General features: G+C 42.7%; 1 protein-coding gene across 1 annotated transcript in view; it reads right to left on the minus strand.

Moving 5' to 3' along the window:
- LOC123765117 (uncharacterized) overlaps positions 1–25000 on the minus strand; it is a 936064-nt gene that overhangs the window by 714411 nt on the left and 196653 nt on the right. The window contains exon 2 of the mRNA XM_069333184.1: positions 24793–25000. This exon is cut by the window's right edge and continues 764 nt beyond it. Coding sequence (XP_069189285.1) covers positions 24793–25000 — 208 coding nt within the window. The remainder of the gene's footprint in view (positions 1–24792) is intronic.

The raw sequence follows: 25000 nt of genomic DNA on the forward strand, positions 1-25000 counted from the left end.
TGGAGAGGGTTAAGGCGTACCTGTTATGCCAGTTGCTGGAAGGCTTCTGTGCTGGCTAGGGTTCGAGTCTCCTGGTGGGAAAGTGTTCTAAAGTTGTATACTTGACTCTCGTGTTTAGGAGAGTTGTGCCTTAAGCATAGACACTGTGTCTTCCCATATTAACAGGGACTTGATGAAATTAACGTCTAAATGACCCCTCACTTGCTCTAGTGCTCTTGGGAGGTGGTGATCTTTGTGGTATTTAAATACTCCGAAATTACCATCTCTTTTAAGGGTCTGAGCAGGTGGTGGAGAGGGTTAAGGCGTACCTGTTATGCAAGTTGCTGGAAGGCTTCTGTGCTGGCTAGGGTTCGAGTCTCCTGGTGGGAAAGTGTTCTAAAGTTGTATACTTGACTCTCGTGTTTAGGAGAGTTGTGCCTTAAGCATAGACACTGTGTCTTCCCATATTAACAGGGACTTGATGAAATTAACGTCTAAATGACCCCTCACTTGCTCTAGTGCTCTTGGGAGGTGGTGATCTTTGTGGTATTTAAATACTCCGAAATTACCATCTCTTTTAAGGGTCTGAGCAGGTGGTGGAGAGGGTTAAGGCGTACCTGTTATGCCAGTTGCTGGAAGGCTTCTGTGCTGGCTAGGGTTCGAGTCTCCTGGTGGGAAAGTGTTCTAAAGTTGTATACTTGACTCTCGTGTTTAGGAGAGTTGTGCCTTAAGCATAGACACTGTGTCTTCCCATATTAACAGGGACTTGATGAAATTAACGTCTAAATGACCCCTCACTTGCTCTAGTGCTCTTGGGAGGTGGTGATCTTTGTGGTATTTAAATACTCCGAAATTACCATCTCTTTTAAGGGTCTGAGCAGGTGGTGGAGAGGGTTAAGGCGTACCTGTTATGCCAGTTGCTGGAAGGCTTCTGTGCTGGCTAGGGTTCGAGTCTCCTGGTGGGAAAGTGTTCTAAAGTTGTATACTTGACTCTCGTGTTTAGGAGAGTTGTGCCTTAAGCATAGACACTGTGTCTTCCCATATTAACAGGGACTTGATGAAATTAACGTCTAAATGACCCCTCACTTGCTCTAGTGCTCTTGGGAGGTGGTGATCTTTGTGGTATTTAAATACTCCGAAATTACCATCTCTTTTAAGGGTCTGAGCAGGTGGTGGAGAGGGTTAAGGCGTACCTGTTATGCCAGTTGCTGGAAGGCTTCTGTGCTGGCTAGGGTTCGAGTCTCCTGGTGGGAAAGTGTTCTAAAGTTGTATACTTGACTCTCGTGTTTAGGAGAGTTGTGCCTTAAGCATAGACACTGTGTCTTCCCATATTAACAGGGACTTGATGAAATTAACGTCTAAATGACCCCTCACTTGCTCTAGTGCTCTTGGGAGGTGGTGATCTTTGTGGTATTTAAATACTCCGAAATTACCATCTCTTTTAAGGGTCTGAGCAGGTGGTGGAGAGGGTTAAGGCGTACCTGTTATGCCAGTTGCTGGAAGGCTTTTGTGCTGGCTAGGGTTCGAGTCTCCTGGTGGGAAAGTGTTCTAAAGTTGTATACTTGACTCTCGTGTTTAGGAGAGTTGTGCCTTAAGCATAGACACTGTGTCTTCCCATATTAACAGGGACTTGATGAAATTAACGTCTAAATGACCCCTCACTTGCTCTAGTGCTCTTGGGAGGTGGTGATCTTTGTGGTATTTAAATACTCCGAAATTACCATCTCTTTTAAGGGTCTGAGCAGGTGGTGGAGAGGGTTAAGGCGTACCTGTTATGCCAGTTGCTGGAAGGCTTCTGTGCTGGCTAGGGTTCGAGTCTCCTGGTGGGAAAGTGTTCTAAAGTTGTATACTTGACTCTCGTGTTTAGGAGAGTTGTGCCTTAAGCATAGACACTGTGTCTTCCCATATTAACAGGGACTTGATGAAATTAACGTCTAAATGACCCCTCACTTGCTCTAGTGCTCTTGGGAGGTGGTGATCTTTGTGGTATTTAAATACTCCGAAATTACCATCTCTTTTAAGGGTCTGAGCAGGTGGTGGAGAGGGTTAAGGCGTACCTGTTATGCCAGTTGCTGGAAGGCTTTTGTGCTGGCTAGGGTTCGAGTCTCCTGGTGGGAAAGTGTTCTAAAGTTGTATACTTGACTCTCGTGTTTAGGAGAGTTGTGCCTTAAGCATAGACACTGTGTCTTCCCATATTAACAGGGACTTGATGAAATTAACGTCTAAATGACCCCTCACTTGCTCTAGTGCTCTTGGGAGGTGGTGATCTTTGTGGTATTTAAATACTCCGAAATTACCATCTCTTTTAAGGGTCTGAGCAGGTGGTGGAGAGGGTTAAGGCGTACCTGTTATGCCAGTTGCTGGAAGGCTTCTGTGCTGGCTAGGGTTCGAGTCTCCTGGTGGGAAAGTGTTCTAAAGTTGTATACTTGACTCTCGTGTTTAGGAGAGTTGTGCCTTAAGCATAGACACTGTGTCTTCCCATATTAACAGGGACTTGATGAAATTAACGTCTAAATGACCCCTCACTTGCTCTAGTGCTCTTGGGAGGTGGTGATCTTTGTGGTATTTAAATACTCCGAAATTACCATCTCTTTTAAGGGTCTGAGCAGGTGGTGGAGAGGGTTAAGGCGTACCTGTTATGCCAGTTGCTGGAAGGCTTCTGTGCTGGCTAGGGTTCGAGTCTCCTGGTGGGAAAGTGTTCTAAAGTTGTATACTTGACTCTCGTGTTTAGGAGAGTTGTGCCTTAAGCATAGACACTGTGTCTTCCCATATTAACAGGGACTTGATGAAATTAACGTCTAAATGACCCCTCACTTGCTCTAGTGCTCTTGGGAGGTGGTGATCTTTGTGGTATTGAAATACTCCGAAATTACCATCTCTTTTAAGGGTCTGAGCAGGTGGTGGAGAGGGTTAAGGCGTACCTGTTATGCCAGTTGCTGGAAGGCTTCTGTACTGGCTAGGGTTCGAGTCTCCTGGTGGGAAAGTGTTCTAAAGTTGTATACTTGACTCTCGTGTTTAGGAGAGTTGTGCCTTAAGCATTGACACTGTGTCTTCCCATATTAACAGGGACTTGATGAAATTAACGTCTAAATGACCCCTCACTTGCTCTAGTGCTCTTGGGAGGTGGTGATCTTTGTGGTATTTAAATACTCCGAAATTACCATCTCTTTTAAGGGTCTGAGCAGGTGGTGGAGAGGGTTAAGGCGTACCTGTTATGCCAGTTGCTGGAAGGCTTCTGTGCTGGCTAGGGTTCGAGTCTCCTGGTGGGAAAGTGTTCTAAAGTTGTATACTTGACTCTCGTGTTTAGGAGAGTTGTGCCTTAAGCATAGACACTGTGTCTTCCCATATTAACAGGGACTTGATGAAATTAACGTCTAAATGACCCCTCACTTGCTCTAGTGCTCTTGGGAGGTGGTGATCTTTGTGGTATTTAAATACTCCGAAATTACCATCTCTTTTAAGGGTCTGAGCAGGTGGTGGAGAGGGTTAAGGCGTACCTGTTATGCCAGTTGCTGGAAGGCTTCTGTGCTGGCTAGGGTTCGAGTCTCCTGGTGGGAAAGTGTTCTAAAGTTGTATACTTGACTCTCGTGTTTAGGAGAGTTGTGCCATATATATATATATATATATATATATATATATATATATATATATATATATATATATATATATATATATATATATATATATATATATATATATATACATATAGGTAGCACAAGATACTTTGTGATCATACCTTAGTGAGGGGACAGCTGTCAGGGGCGCCTGACAGCTGGGTGGACAGCGCTTCGGATTCGTAGTCCTGAGGTCCCGGGTTCAATCCCCGGTGGAAGTGGAGACAAATGGGCAAAATGTTTTTCACCCTGATGCCCCTGTTACCTAGCAGTAAATAGGTACCTGGGAGTTAGACAGCTGCTACGGGCTGCTTCCTTGGGGATGTGTAACAAAAAGGAGGCCTGGTCGAGGACCGGGCCGCGGGGACGCTAATCCACGAAATCATTTCAAGATAAGTTCAAGAAGATAGTGTGATGCACTGCAGTGTAGCCTAGTCTTACCATTATTTTCACTATGTGCTGATATATATTGATATATCTTTGATACAATATTATGTACATAAGTTCCAGGTTTTATTGTATTAGGTAACTTATGTATCAGTATCGAGTGTATAACTCATGTATCAGTATCGTGTGTATATTTGTATATATATTAATATGAGGTCAAGTATAGTAGGCTATTATTGGTTGATTGATGTTGCTATACTTTATATTGTGAGAATATATACTCATAGACTGGTCATGGGATTATGTTGTTATATTATACTTTATTTGTATTATTGTATAACGATGTATTGATGAATATTGTATTAGAGAAGAGTGCTAACGGTTGACTTGGCTAAATTCTTTTGAATCCTTACTACTTCCCCCCCCCCCACCCTGCTTACCTGCCAAGATTAAGTATTACCAAGGCTAGTGGATTTTAATTCTCTGTTGTACCATCTGAAAATGATTATATTTTCCATTGTGTGCTTATATACTTATATAATTTTATATTATGAGTTGTATATTGTGATATTCATTACATCTGTCTATGCTCAAGGCTCCATGTAATTGTAACTGGAGAAATAGGAGTTATAATGTTTTAAAGAGACTGTGACGGTTAGTTCGCCGAGTTGATCCAAGTGCGTTGCCGCCCGGCGCCCGGGAGCCAGAGCCTCACTGGCTGAAGGTTTTCACTGGAGTACAGATGCGCCATGTGTGGCTCCCCTGCTCTTGTGTAATTATGGGTCTAAGGACCCGGTATTCATGTTGATGTACGAGGGAGTACTGTACGGTGATGGATCAGGACTAAACCGGAGGTTCACCTTTATTTAGAGCATTTATGTAACAGGTGGTAGGTGACTTTACATTGTATAAGCAGTTTAATGAATCTGCCTGGATGCACCTTTGCCCATCCTTCATTGTACGTAGAGTGGTGCGTAGCTAAGGACTCTACTGTGATTTTGAGTGTCATGATAGAAACTCTCCTCACCCACTTATTTATGAGTCACTTCCATACTGTGTTTATGGCCTTAGAGCACACCAGGAACTAGTGGACCACTGCACTAGGAGGGAGCCTAGTGTTTGCTAGTCCTTTAATTGATGCTGTGGTGATTATTTTTTTTATTATCCCGATGAGCTTTGATAAAAGATATTTTGATGTAATTTTGGATGAACAGTTTGATATTGTTATATACATATATGTCTTACGGTGTTCTGCTTAGATATGCCCCAGTAAACTGGTGATATTTGTTATTGACTTCCCCTACCCCAAGACAATATTATTGGTGGCCAAGTGGTTTTATTGTGAGTTGAAAAGGCACTACGTACCCCAGCGATAGTGTGGGGATTGCAGACACGACAGTTGTAAAAGTAAGTGTTGTTTGTCACTTGTTGTAAAAGTGTCATTGTTGTTGACAGTTCGTCAACAACAATGAGTACTATCCTATTATATTGCTCTGCTACAGCTACTTCTGAATTCTTAACTGGTTTAAGCTCTGGGATTTAACTGGGTTTAAGCTTCAAACAATAAATACTACATTTTTGGTGTGAGGACCCATTTGTTACCCTCTACATTGATTATTCAATTGAGAAGCTAACTACCCAGTGACAGGAGGATCAAGTAGTTGGACCTCGGCGTTTGCTCTCGCCTTCTAATAATCTGATCATCTGGCACCCAATTTGACACTACGACTTGTGCAGGGAAAATTGATACTATCACAACAGGGAACCACCCACTACGACATAAGCAGCAGCATGTCCTCAGGGAACCACCCACTACAACATAAGCAGCAGCATGTCCTCAGGGAACCACCCACTACAACATAAGCAGCAGCATGTCCTCAGGGAACCACCCACTACAACATAAGCAGCAGCATGTCCTCAGGGAACCACCCACTACAACATAAGCAGCAGCATGTCCTCAGGGAACCACCCACTACAACATAAGCAGCAGCATGTCCTCAGGGAACCACCCACTACAACATAAGCAGCAGCATGTCCTCAGGGAACCACCCACTACAACATAAGCAGCAGCATGTCCTCAGGGAACCACCCACTACAACATAAGCAGCAGCATGTCCTCAGGGAACCACCCACTACAACATAAGCAGCAGCATGTCCTCAGGGAACCACCCACTACAACATAAGCAGCAGCATGTCCACAGACAACCACCCACGGCATCACAGGTAACGTGCTCAAGCAACCACCCACATTAGGCAAAATATAAATAATGAACAAGCCCTAACAGCGTTGTGAATACGAGGCCGATCACAGGTACGGACGAGACCCGCAGAGAGGGAGAAGCACACAGCGGAACCAAATAAGTCCATTAGTTGAAGATCACAGTATGGAGAGCCACGACGCCATGACTGGCACCGGGAGGGAGGATGCTCGGCTTCATCCTCTCACTGTCACTGCCAGCATCAGTGAAGGAGTCAGGTGCATTACGTCCAATGATTCTTAAATCTTTTGTCGGTATTGTTCTGCCTAGGTGGAGGGAGTGTTTGTGTGTCGTAGGGGAGGTGGAGGGAGTGCTTGTGTGTCGTAAGGGTGGTGGAGGGAGTGCTTGTGTGTCGTAGGGGAGGTGGAGGGAGTGTTTGTGTGTCGTAGGGGAGGTGGAGGGAGTGCTTGTGTGTCGTAGGGGAGGTGGAGGGAGTGTTTGTGTGTCGTAGGGGAGGTGGAGGGAGTGCTTGTGTGTCGTAGGGGAGGTGGCGGGAGTGCTTGTGTGTCGTAGGGGTGGTGGAGGGAGTGCTTGTGTGTCGTAGGGGTGGTGGAGGGAGTGCTTGTGTGTCGTAGGGGAGGTGGAGGGAGTGCTTGTGTGTCGTAAGGGTGGTGGAGGGAGTGCTTGTGTGTCGTAAGGGTGGTGGAGGGAGTGCTTGTGTGTCGTAAGGGTGGTGGAGGGAGTGCTTGTGTGTCGTAAGGGTGGTGGAGGGAGTGCTTGTGTGTCGTAAGGGTGGTGGAGGGAGTGCTTGTGTGTCGTAAGGGTGGTGGAGGGAGTGCTTGTGTGTCGTAAGGGTGGTGGAGGGAGTGTTTGTGTGTCGTAAGGGTGGTGGAGGGAGTGCTTGTGTGTCGTAAGGGTGGTGGAGGGAGTGCTTGTATGTCGTAAGGGTGGTGGAGGGAGTGCTTGTGTGTCGTAAGGGTGGTGGAGGGAGTGCGTGTGTGTCGTAGTGGTGTTTGAGGGGTTCTTGTGTGTGGTTGTGGTGGTGGAGTGAGAGCTCGTGTGTGATTGCCACTTGGACGGTTGGGGATTGAACGCCGACATGCCAGAAACGAGACCGTCGTTCTATCATCCAATCCAAGTGATAGGATTAAGAGGTTCGAAGTATTGTTTAACATGCATCAGGAACACCTGCTTAACACCGGACCCCCACATCATCAGCGTGTGTATGCCTGGCAAACATCCAGGCAACCTTTCAGGAACTTACCCAAGTATTTCTCAGAGCTTGGAACCTAACTTGTGTGAGAACAGCACTGTGCAGTTCCTGCCTCAGGACTCCACCTGAAGAAACACAGACACAAGATATGAAAATTTGAGAGATTTACCACAAGAGTGGTCTCGTAACTTTGCTGGCTGGGGTGAAAGAAAGAATGAGAGAACTTGACCTCAAAACTTAAAAAAAAAATAAAGTGTGAGGTATTAATCACGTTATATGGGTTTCCTGGAGGCAACTCAATAACACCCATGATCTATAGCTCTTCCCATCGATAGAATGGGATGCTGGATCGATAGAATGGATAGACAGCATAGAATGGTATGCTGTCACCTGACCCTTCGTTAACTTATCCCACCTATACTTTCTTATCTATGTGGTTCACCCAACAACTCAACCAAACTAACCAGTCTCCCTCACCAATTTATCTGCCGGTTCTCCTAACCAACAAACCCACATTCCTCGCTACACACACCACAACGGTCATCACAACAGCTCTTAATTACACTCATTATCTACAGCCACAAATCTACCACCACCTACACCCCCCCCCCCAAAAGTCTTCTCCATCTACACCCAACCAGTCTCCCCCTCCCCTACACCTTGACCAGCATCTCCCACTTACATTTCAATCAGCTTCCCACACCTACACCTCCAACCATCGTTCCCCACCTACACACCGACAAGCCTCCTCCACCTACTTCTGAACAAGCCTCCCGCCCTCCCATCTACTCCAGAACCAGGCTCCCTCACATACTCTCTAACCAACCTGTACACCCAGCCTCCATACCTACACCCCAGCCAGACCCCTCTAACTTCACCCCAACCAGTTTCCACACGAAACACTCTGGCCAGCCTCTCCCCCTCCTCCACCAACACACTAACCAACCTCCTCCCCAACTGCACCCTTAGCCACCCTACGCCATCTACATCTCCATCAAAACCGCTACCTACACCCCCTAAACAGTCCTCATCCAGAACCCAACCAGATTCAACTACTTACACCCTAACGAGCCTCCCCACCTACGCCCAGCTCAGCCACCCACATCTCTGGGATTCCCTCCCCCACACTCCCTAAGCTGACGGCTACCCCATCATTTACTCTAGTCTGCCTGATGGTGGCGTAACAGCTAAATTTACCGTTGTCTTGGTTCATATGATGTTGGAGAGCTCCGTGGCGGGTGTAGTGTCCTCCCTGGCTCACGAGGAGCACTTCACACGCTACTCGGGATGTACTTGTGTATGTACAGTATACTGAGCAGGAGACATATGGTGTAGGTGATACCACTGCTCTCCACACCTCACCTGGCAGGTGTTACGCACCAGCTAGACCATCACCCAGCAGGTGTCACGCCTCAGCTAGACCATCACCCGGCAGGTGTCACGCCCCAGCTAGACCATCACCCGGCAGGTGTCACGCCCCAGCTAGACCATCACCCAGCAGGTGTTACGCACCAGCTAGACCATCACCTGGCAGGTGTCACGCCTCAGCTAGACCATCACCCGGCAGGTGTCACGCCCCAGCTAGACCATCACCTGGCAGGTGTCACGCCCCAGCTAGACCATCACCCAGCAGGTGTCACGCCCCAGCTAGACCATCACCCGGCAGGTGTCACGCCCCAGCTAGACCATCACCCGGCAGGTGTCACGCCCCAGCTAGACCATCACCCGGCAGGTGTCACGCCCCAGCTAGACCATCACCCAGCAGGTGTCACGCACCAGCTAGACCATCACCCGGCAGGTGTCACGCCCCAGCTAGACCATCACCCGGCAGGTGTCACGCCCCAGCTAGATCATCACCCGGCAGGTGTCACGCCCCAGCTAGACCATCACCCGGCAGGTGTCACACCCCAGCTAGACCATCACCCAGCAGGTGTCACGCCCCAGCTAGACCATCACCCGGCAGGTGTCACGCCCCAGCTAGACCATCACCAGGCTGGTGTCACACCCCAGCTAGACCATCACCCAGCAGGTGTTACGCCACAGCTAGACCATCACCCAGCAGGTGTCACGCCCCAGCTAAACCATCACCTGGCAGGTGTCACGCCCCAGCTAGACCATCACCCAGCAGGTGTCACGCCCCCGCTAGACTATCACCTGGCAGGTGTCACGCCCCCGCTAGACCATCACCAGGCAGGTGTCACGCCCCAGCTAGACCATCACCTGGCAGGTGTCACGCCCCAGCTAGACCATCACCTGGCAGGTGTCACGCCCCCGCTAGACCATCACCCGGCAGGTGTCACGCCCCAGCTAGACTATCACCTGGCAGGTGTCACGCCCCAGCTAGACCATCACCTGGCAGGTGTCACGCCCTAGCTAGACTATCACCTGGCAGGTGTCACGCCCCAGCTAGACCATCACCCGGCAGGTGTCACACCCCAGCTAGACCATCACCCAGCAGCTGTCACGCCCCAGCTTGACCATCACCTAGCAGGTGTCACGCCCCCGCTAGACCATCACCCGGCAGGTGTCACACCCCAGCTAGACCATCACCCAGCAGGTGTCACGCCCCAGCTAGACCATCACCCAGCAGGTGTCACGCCCCTGCTAGACCATCACCCAGCAGGTGTCACGCCCCAGCTTGACCATCACCCAGCAGGTGTCACGCCCCTGCTAGACCATCACCCAGCAGGTGTCACGCCCCTGCTAGGCCATCACCCGGCAGGTGTCACACCCCAGCTAGACCATCACCCAGCAGGTGTCACGCCCCAGCTAGACCATCACCCAGCAGGTGTCACGCCCCAGCTTGACCATCACCCAGCAGGTGTCACGCCCCTGCTAGACCATCACCCAGCAGGTGTCACGCCCCAGCTAGACCATCACCCAGCAGGTGTCACGCCCCAGCTTGACCATCACCCAGCAGGTGTCACGCCCCTGCTAGACCATCACCCAGCAGGTGTCACGCCCCTGCTAGACCATCACCCAGCAGATGTCACGCCCCAGCTAGACCATCACCCAGCAGGTGTCACGCCCCAGCTAGACCATCACCCAGCAGGTGTCACGCCCCTGCTAGACCATCACCCAGCAGGTGTCACACCCCAGCTAGACCATCACCCATCAGGTGTCACGCCCCTGCTAGACCATCACCCAGCAGGTGTCACGCCCCAGCTTGACCATCACCCAGCAGGTGTCACGCCCCAGCTAGACCATCACCCGGCAGGTGTCACGCCCCTGCTAGACCATCACCCAGCAGGTGTCACGCCCCAGCTTGACCATCACCCAGCAGGTGTCACGCCCCAGCTTGACCATCACCCGGCAGGTGTCACACCCCAGCTAGACCATCACCCAGCAGGTGTCACACCCCAGCTAGACCATCACCCAGCAGGTGTCACGCCCCTGCTAGACCATCACCCAGCAGGTGTCTCGCCCCTGCTAGACCATCACCCAGCAGGTGTCACGCCAGTAGTAGGGATGGCTCCACACAGAACATTTTTTTTTGGGGGGGGAAAAATGTTCTGTGCGGGCCAGGGGTTTTCAGGTGAATTTAGAAAATGTTCTGTGCGGGCCAGGGGTTTTCAGGTGAATTTGGGGAGTCACAGATTTGGAATTAGGGAATTCTTATAATGAAAAATAATGTCATATGAGTTTGTTAAAGTTCTTATGAGAAAAATAATTTCCGAGACATAGAAGTTTGTTAAGACCTTATGGGACAAACTCAAGTAATGTATGTAGCTCTTTAGGGCTTCCAGGAGAACTCTACGGACATATTTTACATGTTTTCAACTTACAAAATCCGTCTATGTAAGCCTTAGTTATTCATATAAATTTAGAAAATCACCTGTGCGGGCCAGGGTTTCGTACCTCACATCACCTCCCTCCCCCCTTACCTCGCAATCTCTCGCGTCACCTTTATTTACCTTACGCCCGGCCAGCCAGACCTCTTATCTTATCTTATCTTCATAATATCTGGACCGTCCCTCCTCTCTCTCTCTCTCCCTCCTCTCTCTCTCTCTCTCCTCTTCATATTATTCCCTCTTCCTATTTTCTGACATACTAATATTTTATTCCTTTTTCATTAACCAGTCAGTTTTATACAAATCAACCGATGCATCTCAATGTAACCTTTAATACTGAAACTGTCTCAGAGACTATCTAAGCTGGCCCCAGCTACCTGCCCCAGGCTATCTGCCCGAGGCAATCATCACCTGATTATCTGCCCCCAGACATCTACCAGTCATTGTCGGCGTTCGCCACCGTAATAATTTATATATATATATACATTAAGCGTTAATAAAACTTATTTATTTATTTAGTCATCTAATTCGTAGTTTACACAATTTATAATAAACTAATCAGTTATCCCGAAGTTCTAAGAAGCTCGCTCCTCAATCCGCCTGTATAATAACAGTTTCAGATAGCGTTTACGCATGTAGCCGCTACCTCCGTCCCTATCTCACAAGGCGGAGGGTCATCTCCGTAATCATACATTATCTAGCGTAGCCTCAACACCTGTTCATACCTCTCACCCGCTCGCATCTCACTCCTGCATCACCTACACCGACCCCCACCGAACACCGCTGCTATCTTATCGTCACAATCTTATCTAGACCTGTCTCTCTCTACCTTACACCTTACCCTCCCTAATCATTATCATTAATATTGTTCTTTCTCAAATCCGTACAGCTATATGAACTTTGTAATACTAGTTCCATACATTAAACAAAACAGTTTTCTCAAATCAATCGGTTCAATTGTCAAACCTTAGCTCATGTCCTCGCATTACTTCCCTCGCACATCTTGTTATTAACCCCATCATACCTGGTAAATAAGATCAAGACAGTTACTAAGCTCCAGCTCTCGTCACCGCTTTAGTTCTCTCTCGTATCTTCGTTAGTATCAGTCCAATTTCCCTGAAATTTTTACCCTCTGTATTTCAGACATAGTAAATATGAAGTAAACAATTATAAAACTCTAGCTCTTGTCCTCTGTCCAAGCTCACTTTTGTAAAATCATTACTCTCAGTCCAAATCACCCAACTACATTTTCAGACATAGTAAATAAAAACCAGTTCAGTTATCAAGTTTCAACTCTTGTGCCCCAGCTTAGTTCATTTGTACAAGTTCTTTATTTCCAACTAAATCACCCTGAGATTTAAGATCACCGTATTTATAACGTAGTAAAATTAATCGGGGCATTAACCAAGCTCCATTTCCTCAGCCTTAGATCATCAGACATAAATATATTCGATCAAGTCCCTCTCCAGCCTATCTGTTTATCAGAGTATTTACTTTACCCTTCTCATCCCCAACGTATCAAAACCTTCAATAATCATACTGTATTTGCATATTTTCTCTATATTCAGCTGTGTTCTTCACATTTTGTCCATGTTTTCTATGTTCACTCCATGTTCTTCAAATGTTCACAGTCCCATTCAGTTCATATTTTCACAAGTATCTCCATTTTTTCTGTAATCTTTCTCTTAGTCTCATTACTTTCTCTACAAATTCTAGTCATATTTTCTATGTTTTCATGTTCATCACATGTTCTCTTTACAACTTTTATACTCAATATTCATGCTAACTTCCATATTTTGTGTTCTTTGCAATATTCATGTTCCTCTACAAGTTCATGTTCCGCACAAGATCACTTCGTTTTTTCACCTTCACTTACATGTTTTCTACATTCTTTGTCATATTCTCCATGTTCTTCACAAGTCCATTGTTCATTCTTTGTATTCCCTATTCTCCTTATCATGTTTTCATGTTCACTGTATTCATCAACTTTTCTTACATGTGTTCTTTGCCATGTTCCCCATATGTTCTCTGGGTTTTTCCCCTTACATGTTATTTAACGTTCCTTAACTAAAAAAATCTTTCGCCAATCAACTAAAACATAGTCACTTTCGTCATTTCTCAACTAAACTTATTATCCAGTCAACTAAAAATAGTCAGAAATAGCCTCGTTCAACACTGCTCTTAACTAAAACAACCTTTCTCTTAGCTAAAAATTGTCAAAGGAAACTTCTTTCAGCACTTTCTTAACAGCCGCTATGTTTCATCAAGTAAGAAAAAATTGTCAAAGGAAACTTTCCAAAACTGTTCATAACTAAACTTATTCCCTAGTCATCAGAAAATAACCGTGTTCTTCATGTTTCATTGTCATTTCATAACTAAAATTATCTGCCAATCATCAGAAAAAGTCATGTTCATCATGTTTTGGCTTTTGCTCAACTAAAAGTATTCATCGGTCAACTAAAAATAGTTACTTCATCATGTTTCCTTGTCATTTCTTAACTGAAATATCACTTCTCTCATCTGAAAATAGTCAGGATTAACCTCATTCAACACCGTTCTTAACTAAAACAGCCTTTCGCTTAGCTAAAAATTGTCAAAGGAATCTTTTCAGCACTGTTCATAACTAACTTTATCCATAGTCAAGTAAGAAAATATAGTCAAAGATATCTATCATCGTCGTTCTTAACTGGCATTATACTTTGTGGAGCACTAAAATAGTCACTGTCGTCATATTTTGTCTTTTTCCTCAACTAAAAGAGTCAAATGTAACTTTTTCAACACTTTCGTAACTAAAATTATATGTCGCTAAGTAAGAAAAAATAGTCAAATGTAACTTTTTCAACACTTTCGTAACTAAAATTATATGTCGCTAAGTAAGAAAAATAGTCAAAGGTGCTCTCCGTTACACCAAAGTTACTCTTCGAGAAATCAAAGACACTCTTCAATACATCAAGGACTTACTCAAAGACACCAAAGTTACACTCTAAGACATCCTTCGAGACATCAAAGACTTCAATGGGACTCTTCCATTCATCAAAGACATTCTCTAAGCCCTCAAAGTTATTCTCAGCACAATCAAAAGTTATTCCAAGACAACAAAAGTCATTCTCAGAGCTATCAAAATTATTCTCGGAGTCATCAAAAGGTATTCTCTAACTCACTTTTGGTCATTAAAGTTAATTTCTATGTTATAAAAGTTTGTCTCAGAGACATCTAAAGTTAATCTTAGAGTTATCAAATGTAATCTCTAACTCTCTTTTGTTCATCAAAGTTGATCTCAGAGTTAACAAAGGTAATCTCTAACTCACTCTCGTTCATCAAAGTTATTCAAAGAGCTAACAAAAGTTATTCTCAGAGTCACCTTCGTTCTTCAGAGAAACTTTCCAAAACATCTTTATTCATCAAAGTTATTCTCAGAGGCATAAAAGTCATTCTCAGAGCTATCAAACTTGTTCTCAAAGTCATCAAACTTATTCACAGAGTCATCAAAGTTAATCTAAGACATCATTTTTCATCAAAGATATTCTCTCTAAACCATCAATGTTCTTCTCTAAGACATAAAAGTTATTCTCAGAGTCACCTTCGTTCGTCAGAGAAACTTTCAAAACATCTTTGTTCATCAAACTTGTTTTCAAAGTCATCAAAAGTTAATCTAAGACATCTTCTTTCATCAAAGTTATTTTCAGAGACATCTAAAGTTATTCTCAGAGCTATCAAACTTGTTCTCAGAGTCATCAAATGTTATTCTCGAAGTCATCAAAGTTATTTTCAGAGACATCTAAAGTTAATTTCTATGTTATAAAGTTATTCTCAGAGACATCTAAAGTTAATCTTGGTCATCAAAGTTGTTCTCTAAACATCAATGTTGTTCTCCAAGACATCAAAGATGTTCTCAAAATCATAAAAGTTATTCCCAGAGCTATCAAAGTTAATTTCAGAGTTATCCAAAGATATTCTCATGTCCACAAAAGTTATTCCAAGAGACGTCAAAGTTGTTTCAAAGACATCAAAGTTAATCTCAGAGTTATCCAAAGACATTCTCAGAGACATCTAAAGTTATTCTCTAAGACATCAAAGTTGTTCTAAGAGTTATCAAAAGTTATTCTCAGTCATGATATGTTATTCTCTAACTCACTTCCATTCATCAAAGACATTCTCTAAGTCCTGAAAGTTATTCTCTAAGACAACAAAGTCTTTCTCAGAGCTACCAAAGATGTTCTCTAAATCATAAAAGTTAATCTTAACTCACCTTCGTTCATTAGAGAAACTTTCCAATCCATATTCGTTGACCAGAGTTATTCTCAGAGTCATCAAAGCGATCTCTAATTCATCTTCGTTCTCCAAAGTTGTTCTCTAAGACACCTTCATTCATCAAAGAAACTCTCCTTCTTCCATCATGTTATTCTTTAAGACATCTTCAGTCATAAAATTTTCTCTCCAAAATGTAACTAGTTCAGCTTTTCATACCAAACCTGCATTTCTGTTAAAACATATTTTCTTAGTTGCTTTACCCTAAAACTGTTCTCTGAACTACACTGTTCAAACCTACGTAACCTATCCTCTCCACCCAATGTTACTTAGTTAACGTAACGTTCCTAAACCTAGCTTTACCTATCCTAACATACCTTACCTTACCTTCCCTATCTTACCTAACTTTACCTATCCTAACATAACTTACCTTACCTTCCCTAACTTAACCTAACTTTACCTATCCTAACTTAACTTGCCTTTCATAACCTAACTTTACCTATCCTAACATAACTTACCTTACCTTCCCTATCTTACCTAACTTTACCTATCCTAACATAACTTACCTTACCTTCCCTAACTAAACCTAACTTTACCTATCCTAACTTAACTTACCTAACTTATTCTGCTTAACATAACTTACCTTACCTTCCCTATCTTACCTAACTTTACCTATCCTATCCTAACCTAACTTGTCTTACCTAACTTAATCTTACTTTCCCAAACTGATGTATCCTAACTTATCTAGTCCAACCAGACATGATCTAACTTAAGTATTCCTTCTTGTCTTTGTGTTTCGTCAATCATTGTCTCATATTCATTTACTCATTTCATTAGTTAATTTCTCAAATGGTCACTTATGCATTTCAAGTGCTATTTGTTAGAGATTGGATATTTAAGCATTTCAAAGAATTATAATTTCTCAAATGGACGTTTTTGCATTTCAAGTGCTATTTGTTAGAGATTGAATATTTAAGCATTTCAAAGAATTTTTGTTATATATGGGCATTTACTCATTTCAAGGGATAATTTCTCAAATGGACGTTTTTGCATTTCAAGTGTTATTTGTTTAAGATTGGGTATTTAACCATTTCAAAGGATTTTTGTTATATATGGGAACTTACTCGTTTCAAGGGCTATTTTCTCAAATGGTCATTTTTGCAGATCAAGGGTTATTTGTTAAAGTTCATCAAGTTGCCCATAAGTTGTATTAGTAGGTTCTATCTTATGTTCTTATTCCCCAACCCCTTAACCTAACCTCTTGTAATCTTAGTGTATTTAGTAGGTTCTATCTTATGTTCTTATTCCCCAACCCTTTAACCTAACCTTTCAGATGTAGTTTGTTGAATATATTATCCTTTTCCTAACCTTTCAGATGTAGTTTGTTGAATATATTGTCCTTTTCCTAACCTTTCAGATGTAGTTTGTTGAATATATTATCCTTTTCCTAACCTTTCAGATGTAGTTTTGTTTCTCCTTTTTGTATATTTTTACCCAAACCATCTTTCCTTCTTTACTTTGATTCTCCTACTCCTTCTAACCCTCCTTTTCTATCTCTCTCCCTTATTCTCTCTCTTCCTCCCCCTCTCTCTCCCTCATTTGCTCAAATGCTCTCTTGTTTCTCAAATTCAAGTCTTATTGCTCCCATTCTCACACCCTCATTCTCATTCACTTAGTTTTTCTTTTTCTCAATTCAAGTCTTAGTGCTCCCATGCCCACACTCTCTCTCATTCTCTCTTCTTTGGTCCCATTTTCTTCCGCCCCCTCTCTCTTACTCCTTGCTCTTCTTTCATGCTCTCACTCCCTTGAGCTCTTGTTTCTCAATTTCAAGTCTTAGTAGATCTGATTCTTTACTATTGTAATTTTATTATTACTATGATAAAGAATGAACTTATATGTGAAAACAAAGTAAAGAAGGAAAGAAGGTTAAGTGGGATGGTGGGTTTGGGTAAAAATATACAAAAAGGAGAAACAAAACTACATCTGAAAGGTTAGGAAAAGGATAATATATTCAACAAACTACATCTGAAAGGTTAGGAAAAGGATAATATATTCAACAAACTACATCTGAAAGGTTAGGAAAAGGATAATATATTCAACAAACTACATCTGAAAGGTTAGGAAAAGGATAATATATTCAACAAACTACATCTGAAAGGTTAGGTTAAAGGGTTGGGGAATAAGAACATAAGATAGAACCTACTAAATACACTAAGATTACAAGAGGTTAGGTTAAGGGGTTGGGGAATAAGAACATAAGATAGAACCTACTAATACAACTTATGGGCAACTTGATGAACTTTAACAAATAACCCTTGATCTGCAAAAATGACCATTTGAGAAATTAGCCCTTGAAACGAGTAAGTTCCCATATATAACAAAAATCCTTTGAAATGGTTAAATACCCAATCTTAAACAAATAACACTTGAAATGCAAAAACGTCCATTTGAGAAATTATCCCTTGAAATGAGTAAATGCCCATATATAACTAAAATTCTTTGAAATGCTTAAATATTCAATCTCTAACAAATAGCACTTGAAATGCAAAAACGTCCATTTGAGAAATTATAATTCTTTGAAATGCTTAAATATCCAATCTCTAACAAATAGCACTTGAAATGCATAAGTGACCATTTGAGAAATTAACTAATGAAATGAGTAAATGAATATGAGACAATGATTGACGAAACACAAAGACAAGAAGGAATACTTAAGTTAGATCATGTCTGGTTGGACTAGATAAGTTAGGATACATCAGTTTGGGAATGTAAGATTAAGTTAGGTAAAGCAAGTTAGGTTAGGTTAGGATAGGTAAGATAAGTTATATAAGTTAGGTAAGGTAAGGTAAGTTAGGTTAAGCAGGTTAAGTTAGGTAAGTTAAGTTAGGATAGGTAAAGTTAGGTTAAGTTAGGTAAGTTAGGTTAAGCAGGTTAAGTTAGGTAATGTAGGTAAGATAGGGAAGGTAAGGTAAGTTATGTTAGGATAGGTAAAGTTAGGTTATGAAAGGCAAGTTAAGTTAGGATAGGTAAAGTTAGGTTAAGTTAGGGAAGGTAAGGTAAGTTATGTTAGGATAGGTAAAGTTAGGTAAGATAGGGAAGGTAAGGTAAGGTATGTTAGGATAGGTAAAGCTAGGTTTAGGAACGTTACGTTAACTAAGTAACATTGGGTGGAGAGGATAGGTTACGTAGGTTTGAACAGTGTAGTTCAGAGAACAGTTTTAGGGTAAAGCAACTAAGAAAATATGTTTTAACAGAAATGCAGGTTTGGTATGAAAAGCTGAACTAGTTACATTTTGGAGAGAAAATTTTATGACTGAAGATGTCTTAAAGAATAACATGATGGAAGAAGGAGAGTTTCTTTGATGAATGAAGGTGTCTTAGAGAACAACTTTGGAGAACGAAGATGAATTAGAGATCGCTTTGATGACTCTGAGAATAACTCTGGTCAACGAATATGGATTGGAAAGTTTCTCTAATGAACGAAGGTGAGTTAAGATTAACTTTTATGATTTAGAGAACATCTTTGGTAGCTCTGAGAAAGACTTTGTTGTCTTAGAGAATAACTTTCAGGACTTAGAGAATGTCTTTGATGAATGGAAGTGAGTTAGAGAATAACATATCATGACTGAGAATAACTTTTGATAACTCTTAGAACAACTTTGATGTCTTAGAGAATAACTTTAGATGTCTCTGAGAATGTCTTTGGATAACTCTGAGATAAACTTTGATGTCTTTGAAACAACTTTGACGTCTCTTGGAATAACTTTTGTGGACATGAGAATATCTTTGGATAACTCTGAGATTAACTTTGATAGCTCTGGGAATAACTTTTATGATTTTGAGAACATCTTTGATGTCTTGGAGAACAACATTGATGTTTAGAGAACAACTTTGATGACCAAGATTAACTTTAGATGTCTCTGAGAATAACTTTATAACATAGAAATTAACTTTAGATGTCTCTGAAAATAACTTTGATGACTTCGAGAATAACATTTGATGACTCTGAGAACAAGTTTGATAGCTCTGAGAATAACTTTAGATGTCTCTGAAAATAACTTTGATGAAAGAAGATGTCTTAGATTAACTTTTGATGACTTTGAAAACAAGTTTGATGAACAAAGATGTTTTGAAAGTTTCTCTGACGAACGAAGGTGACTCTGAGAATAACTTTTATGTCTTAGAGAAGAACATTGATGGTTTAGAGAGAATATCTTTGATGAAAAATGATGTCTTAGATTAACTTTGATGACTCTGTGAATAAGTTTGATGACTTTGAGAACAAGTTTGATAGCTCTGAGAATGACTTTTATGCCTCTGAGAATAACTTTGATGAATAAAGATGTTTTGGAAAGTTTCTCTGAAGAACGAAGGTGACTCTGAGAATAACTTTTGTTAGCTCTTTGAATAACTTTGATGAACGAGAGTGAGTTAGAGATTACCTTTGTTAACTCTGAGATCAACTTTGATGAACAAAAGAGAGTTAGAGATTACATTTGATAACTCTAAGATTAACTTTAGATGTCTCTGAGACAAACTTTTATAACATAGAAATTAACTTTAATGACCAAAAGTGAGTTAGAGAATACCTTTTGATGACTCCGAGAATAATTTTGATAGCTCTGAGAATGACTTTTGTTGTCTTGGAATAACTTTTGATTGTGCTGAGAATAACTTTGAGGGCTTAGAGAATGTCTTTGATGAATGGAAGAGTCCCATTGAAGTCTTTGATGTCTCGAAGGATGTCTTAGAGTGTAACTTTGGTGTCTTTGAGTAAGTCCTTGATGTATTGAAGAGTGTCTTTGATTTCTCGAAGAGTAACTTTGGTGTAACGGAGAGCACCTTTGACTATTTTTCTTACTTAGCGACATATAATTTTAGTTACGAAAGTGTTGAAAAAGTTACATTTGACTATTTTTTCTTACTTAGCGACATATAATTTTAGTTACGAAAGTGTTGAAAAAGTTACATTTGACTCTTTTAGTTGAGGAAAAAGACAAAATATGACGACAGTGACTATTTTAGTGCTCCACAAAGTATAATGCCAGTTAAGAACGACGATGATAGATATCTTTGACTATATTTTCTTACTTGACTATGGATAAAGTTAGTTATGAACAGTGCTGAAAAGATTCCTTTGACAATTTTTAGCTAAGCGAAAGGCTGTTTTAGTTAAGAACGGTGTTGAATGAGGTTAATCCTGACTATTTTCAGATGAGAGAAGTGATATTTCAGTTAAGAAATGACAAGGAAACATGATGAAGTAACTATTTTTAGTTGACCGATGAATACTTTTAGTTGAGCAAAAGCCAAAACATGATGAACATGACTTTTTCTGATGATTGGCAGATAATTTTAGTTATGAAATGACAATGAAACATGAAGAACACGGTTATTTTCTGATGACTAGGGAATAAGTTTAGTTATGAACAGTTTTGGAAAGTTTCCTTTGACAATTTTTTCTTACTTGATGAAACATAGCGGCTGTTAAGAAAGTGCTGAAAGAAGTTTCCTTTGACAATTTTTAGCTAAGAGAAAGGTTGTTTTAGTTAAGAGCAGTGTTGAACGAGGCTATTTCTGACTATTTTTAGTTGACTGGATAATAAGTTTAGTTGAGAAATGACGAAAGTGACTATGTTTTAGTTGATTGGCGAAAGATTTTTTTAGTTAAGGAACGTTAAATAACATGTAAGGGGAAAAACCCAGAGAACATATGGGGAACATGGCAAAGAACACATGTAAGAAAAGTTGATGAATACAGTGAACATGAAAACATGATAAGGAGAATAGGGAATACAAAGAATGAACAATGGACTTGTGAAGAACATGGAGAATATGACAAAGAATGTAGAAAACATGTAAGTGAAGGTGAAAAAACGAAGTGATCTTGTGCGGAACATGAACTTGTAGAGGAACATGAATATTGCAAAGAACACAAAATATGGAAGTTAGCATGAATATTGAGTATAAAAGTTGTAAAGAGAACATGTGATGAACATGAAAACATAGAAAATATGACTAGAATTTGTAGAGAAAGTAATGAGACTAAGAGAAAGATTACAGAAAAAATGGAGATACTTGTGAAAATATGAACTGAATGGGACTGTGAACATTTGAAGAACATGGAGTGAACATAGAAAACATGGACAAAATGTGAAGAACACAGCTGAATATAGAGAAAATATGCAAATACAGTATGATTATTGAAGGTTTTGATACGTTGGGGATGAGAAGGGTAAAGTAAATACTCTGATAAACAGATAGGCTGGAGAGGGACTTGATCGAATATATTTATGTCTGATGATCTAAGGCTGAGGAAATGGAGCTTGGTTAATGCCCCGATTAATTTTACTACGTTATAAATACGGTGATCTTAAATCTCAGGGTGATTTAGTTGGAAATAAAGAACTTGTACAAATGAACTAAGCTGGGGCACAAGAGTTGAAACTTGATAACTGAACTGGTTTTTATTTACTATGTCTGAAAATGTAGTTGGGTGATTTGGACTGAGAGTAATGATTTTACAAAAGTGAGCTTGGACAGAGGACAAGAGCTAGAGTTTTATAATTGTTTACTTCATATTTACTATGTCTGAAATACAGAGGGTAAAAATTTCAGGGAAATTGGACTGATACTAACGAAGATACGAGAGAGAACTAAAGCGGTGACGAGAGCTGGAGCTTAGTAACTGTCTTGATCTTATTTACCAGGTATGATGGGGTTAATAACAAGATGTGCGAGGGAAGTAATGCGAGGACATGAGCTAAGGTTTGACAATTGAACCGATTGATTTGAGAAAACTGTTTTGTTTAATGTATGGAACTAGTATTACAAAGTTCATATAGCTGTACGGATTTGAGAAAGAACAATATTAATGATAATGATTAGGGAGGGTAAGGTGTAAGGTAGAGAGAGACAGGTCTAGATAAGATTGTGACGATAAGATAGCAGCGGTGTTCGGTGGGGGTCGGTGTAGGTGATGCAGGAGTGAGATGCGAGCGGGTGAGAGGTATGAACAGGTGTTGAGGCTACGCTAGATAATGTATGATTACGGAGATGACCCTCCGCCTTGTGAGATAGGGACGGAGGTAGCGGCTACATGCGTAAACGCTATCTGAAACTGTTATTATACAGGCGGATTGAGGAGCGAGCTTCTTAGAACTTCGGGATAACTGATTAGTTTATTATAAATTGTGTAAACTACGAATTAGATGACTAAATAAATAAATAAGTTTTATTAACGCTTAATGTATATATATATATAAATTATTACGGTGGCGAACGCCGACAATGACTGGTAGATGTCTGGGGGCAGATAATCAGGTGATGATTGCCTCGGGCAGATAGCCTGGGGCAGGTAGCTGGGGCCAGCTTAGATAGTCTCTGAGACAGTTTCAGTATTAAAGGTTACATTGAGATGCATCGGTTGATTTGTATAAAACTGACTGGTTAATGAAAAAGGAATAAAATATTAGTATGTCAGAAAATAGGAAGAGGGAATAATATGAAGAGGAGAGAGAGAGAGAGAGGAGGGAGAGAGAGAGAGAGGAGGGACGGTCCAGATATTATGAAGATAAGATAAGATAAGAGGTCTGGCTGGCCGGGCGTAAGGTAAATAAAGGTGACGCGAGAGATTGCGAGGTAAGGGGGGAGGGAGGTGATGTGAGGTACGAAACCCTGGCCCGCACAGGTGATTTTCTAAATTTATATGAATAACTAAGGCTTACATAGACGGATTTTGTAAGTTGAAAACATGTAAAATATGTCCGTAGAGTTCTCATGGAAACCCTAAAGAGCTACATACGTTACTTGATTTTGTCCCATAAGGTCTTAACAAACTTCTATGTCTCGGAAATTATTTTTCTCATAAGAACTTTTAACAAACTCATATGACATTATTTTTCATTATAAGAATTCCCTAATTCCAAATCTGTGACTCCCCAAATTCACCTGAAAACCCCTGGCCCGCACAGAACATTTTCTAAATTTACCTGAAAACCCCTGGCCCGCACAGAACATTTTTCCCCCCAAAAAAAAAATGTTCTGTGTGGAGCCATCCCTACTACTCACGCCCCAGCTTGACCATCACCCAGCAGGTGTCACGCCCCAGCTAGACCATCACCCGGCAGGTGTCACGCCCCTGCTAGACCATCACCCAGCAGGTGTCACGCCCCAGCTTGACCATCACCCAGCAGGTGTCACGCCCCAGCTAGACCATCACCCGGCAGGTGTCACACCCCAGCTAGACCATCACCCAGCAGGTGTCACGCCCCAGCTTGACCATCACCCAGCAGGTGTCACGCCCCAGCTAGACCATCACCCGGCAGGTGTCACGCCCCTGCTAGACCATCACCCAGCAGTTGTCACGCCCCAGCTTGACCATCACCCGGCAGGTGTCACACCCCAGCTAGACCATCACCCAGCAGGTGTCACGCCCCAGCTTGACCATCACCCAGCAGGTGTCACGCCCCAGCTAGACCATCACCCGGCAGGTGTCACGCCCCAGCTAGACCATCACTTAGCAGGTGTCACGCCCCTGCTAGACCATCACCCAGCAGGTGTCACGCCCCAGCTAGACCATTACCCGGCAGGTGTCACGCCCCTGCTAGACCATCACCCAGCAGGTGTCACGCCCCAGCTAGACCATCACCCAGCAGGTGTCACGCCCCAGCTAGACCATCACCCAGCAGGTGTCACGCCCCAGCTAGACCATCACCCAGCAGGTGTCCCGCCCCTGCTAGACCATCACCTGGCAGGTGTCACCCCCCCAGCTAGACCATCACCTGGCAGGTGTCACACCCCAGCTAGACCATTACCCGGCAGGTGTCACGCCCCTGCTAGACCATCACCTGGCAGGTGTCACGCCCCAGCTAGACTATCACCCAGCAGGTGTCACGCCCCAGCTAGACCATCACTCGGCAGGTGTCCCGCCCCCGCTAGACCATCACCCGGCAGGTGTCACGCCCCTGCTAGACCATCACTCGGCAGGTGTCACACCCCAGCTAGACCATCGCCCGGCAGGTGTCACGCCCCAGCTAGACCATCGCCCGGCAGGTGTCACGCCCCCGCTAGACCATCACTCGGCAGGTGTCACGCCCCTAGACCATCACCTGACAGGTGTCACGCCCCTGGTAGATCACCTGGCAGGTGTCACGCCACTGCTAGACCATCACCTGACAGGTGTCCCGCCCCAGCTAGACCATCACCCGGCTGGTGTCACACCCCCGCTAAACCATCACCAGTCACCAAGGGATCCCAGTCACCAAGACATCACAGTCACCTTGATCAGATCATCAATACATTACAATTTCGCAAAATATAGATAGTCGAATTAAACAAATTACTTGAAGCTTTGCACTTACCTCTTCTGAGTCCGTCTGTTTCCAGGGAGGTGTTGAATACATGTGGGCGTGGTAGTGGGCGTGGTAGTGGGCGTGGGTGAGAGTGTGGGAGCGGGTGTGGGGACAGTGTGGGCAACGCTTGGCAACAACCGGCCACCATTGCCACCACAATTACCACCAACACCGCCCCCATTTCCGGCCTTGTGGCGCCTGTCGGTAATCGCTGCTT

This window comes from Procambarus clarkii, chromosome 29, assembly GCF_040958095.1.
Source record: "Procambarus clarkii isolate CNS0578487 chromosome 29, FALCON_Pclarkii_2.0, whole genome shotgun sequence".
Classification (NCBI taxonomy): domain Eukaryota; kingdom Metazoa; phylum Arthropoda; class Malacostraca; order Decapoda; family Cambaridae; genus Procambarus; species Procambarus clarkii.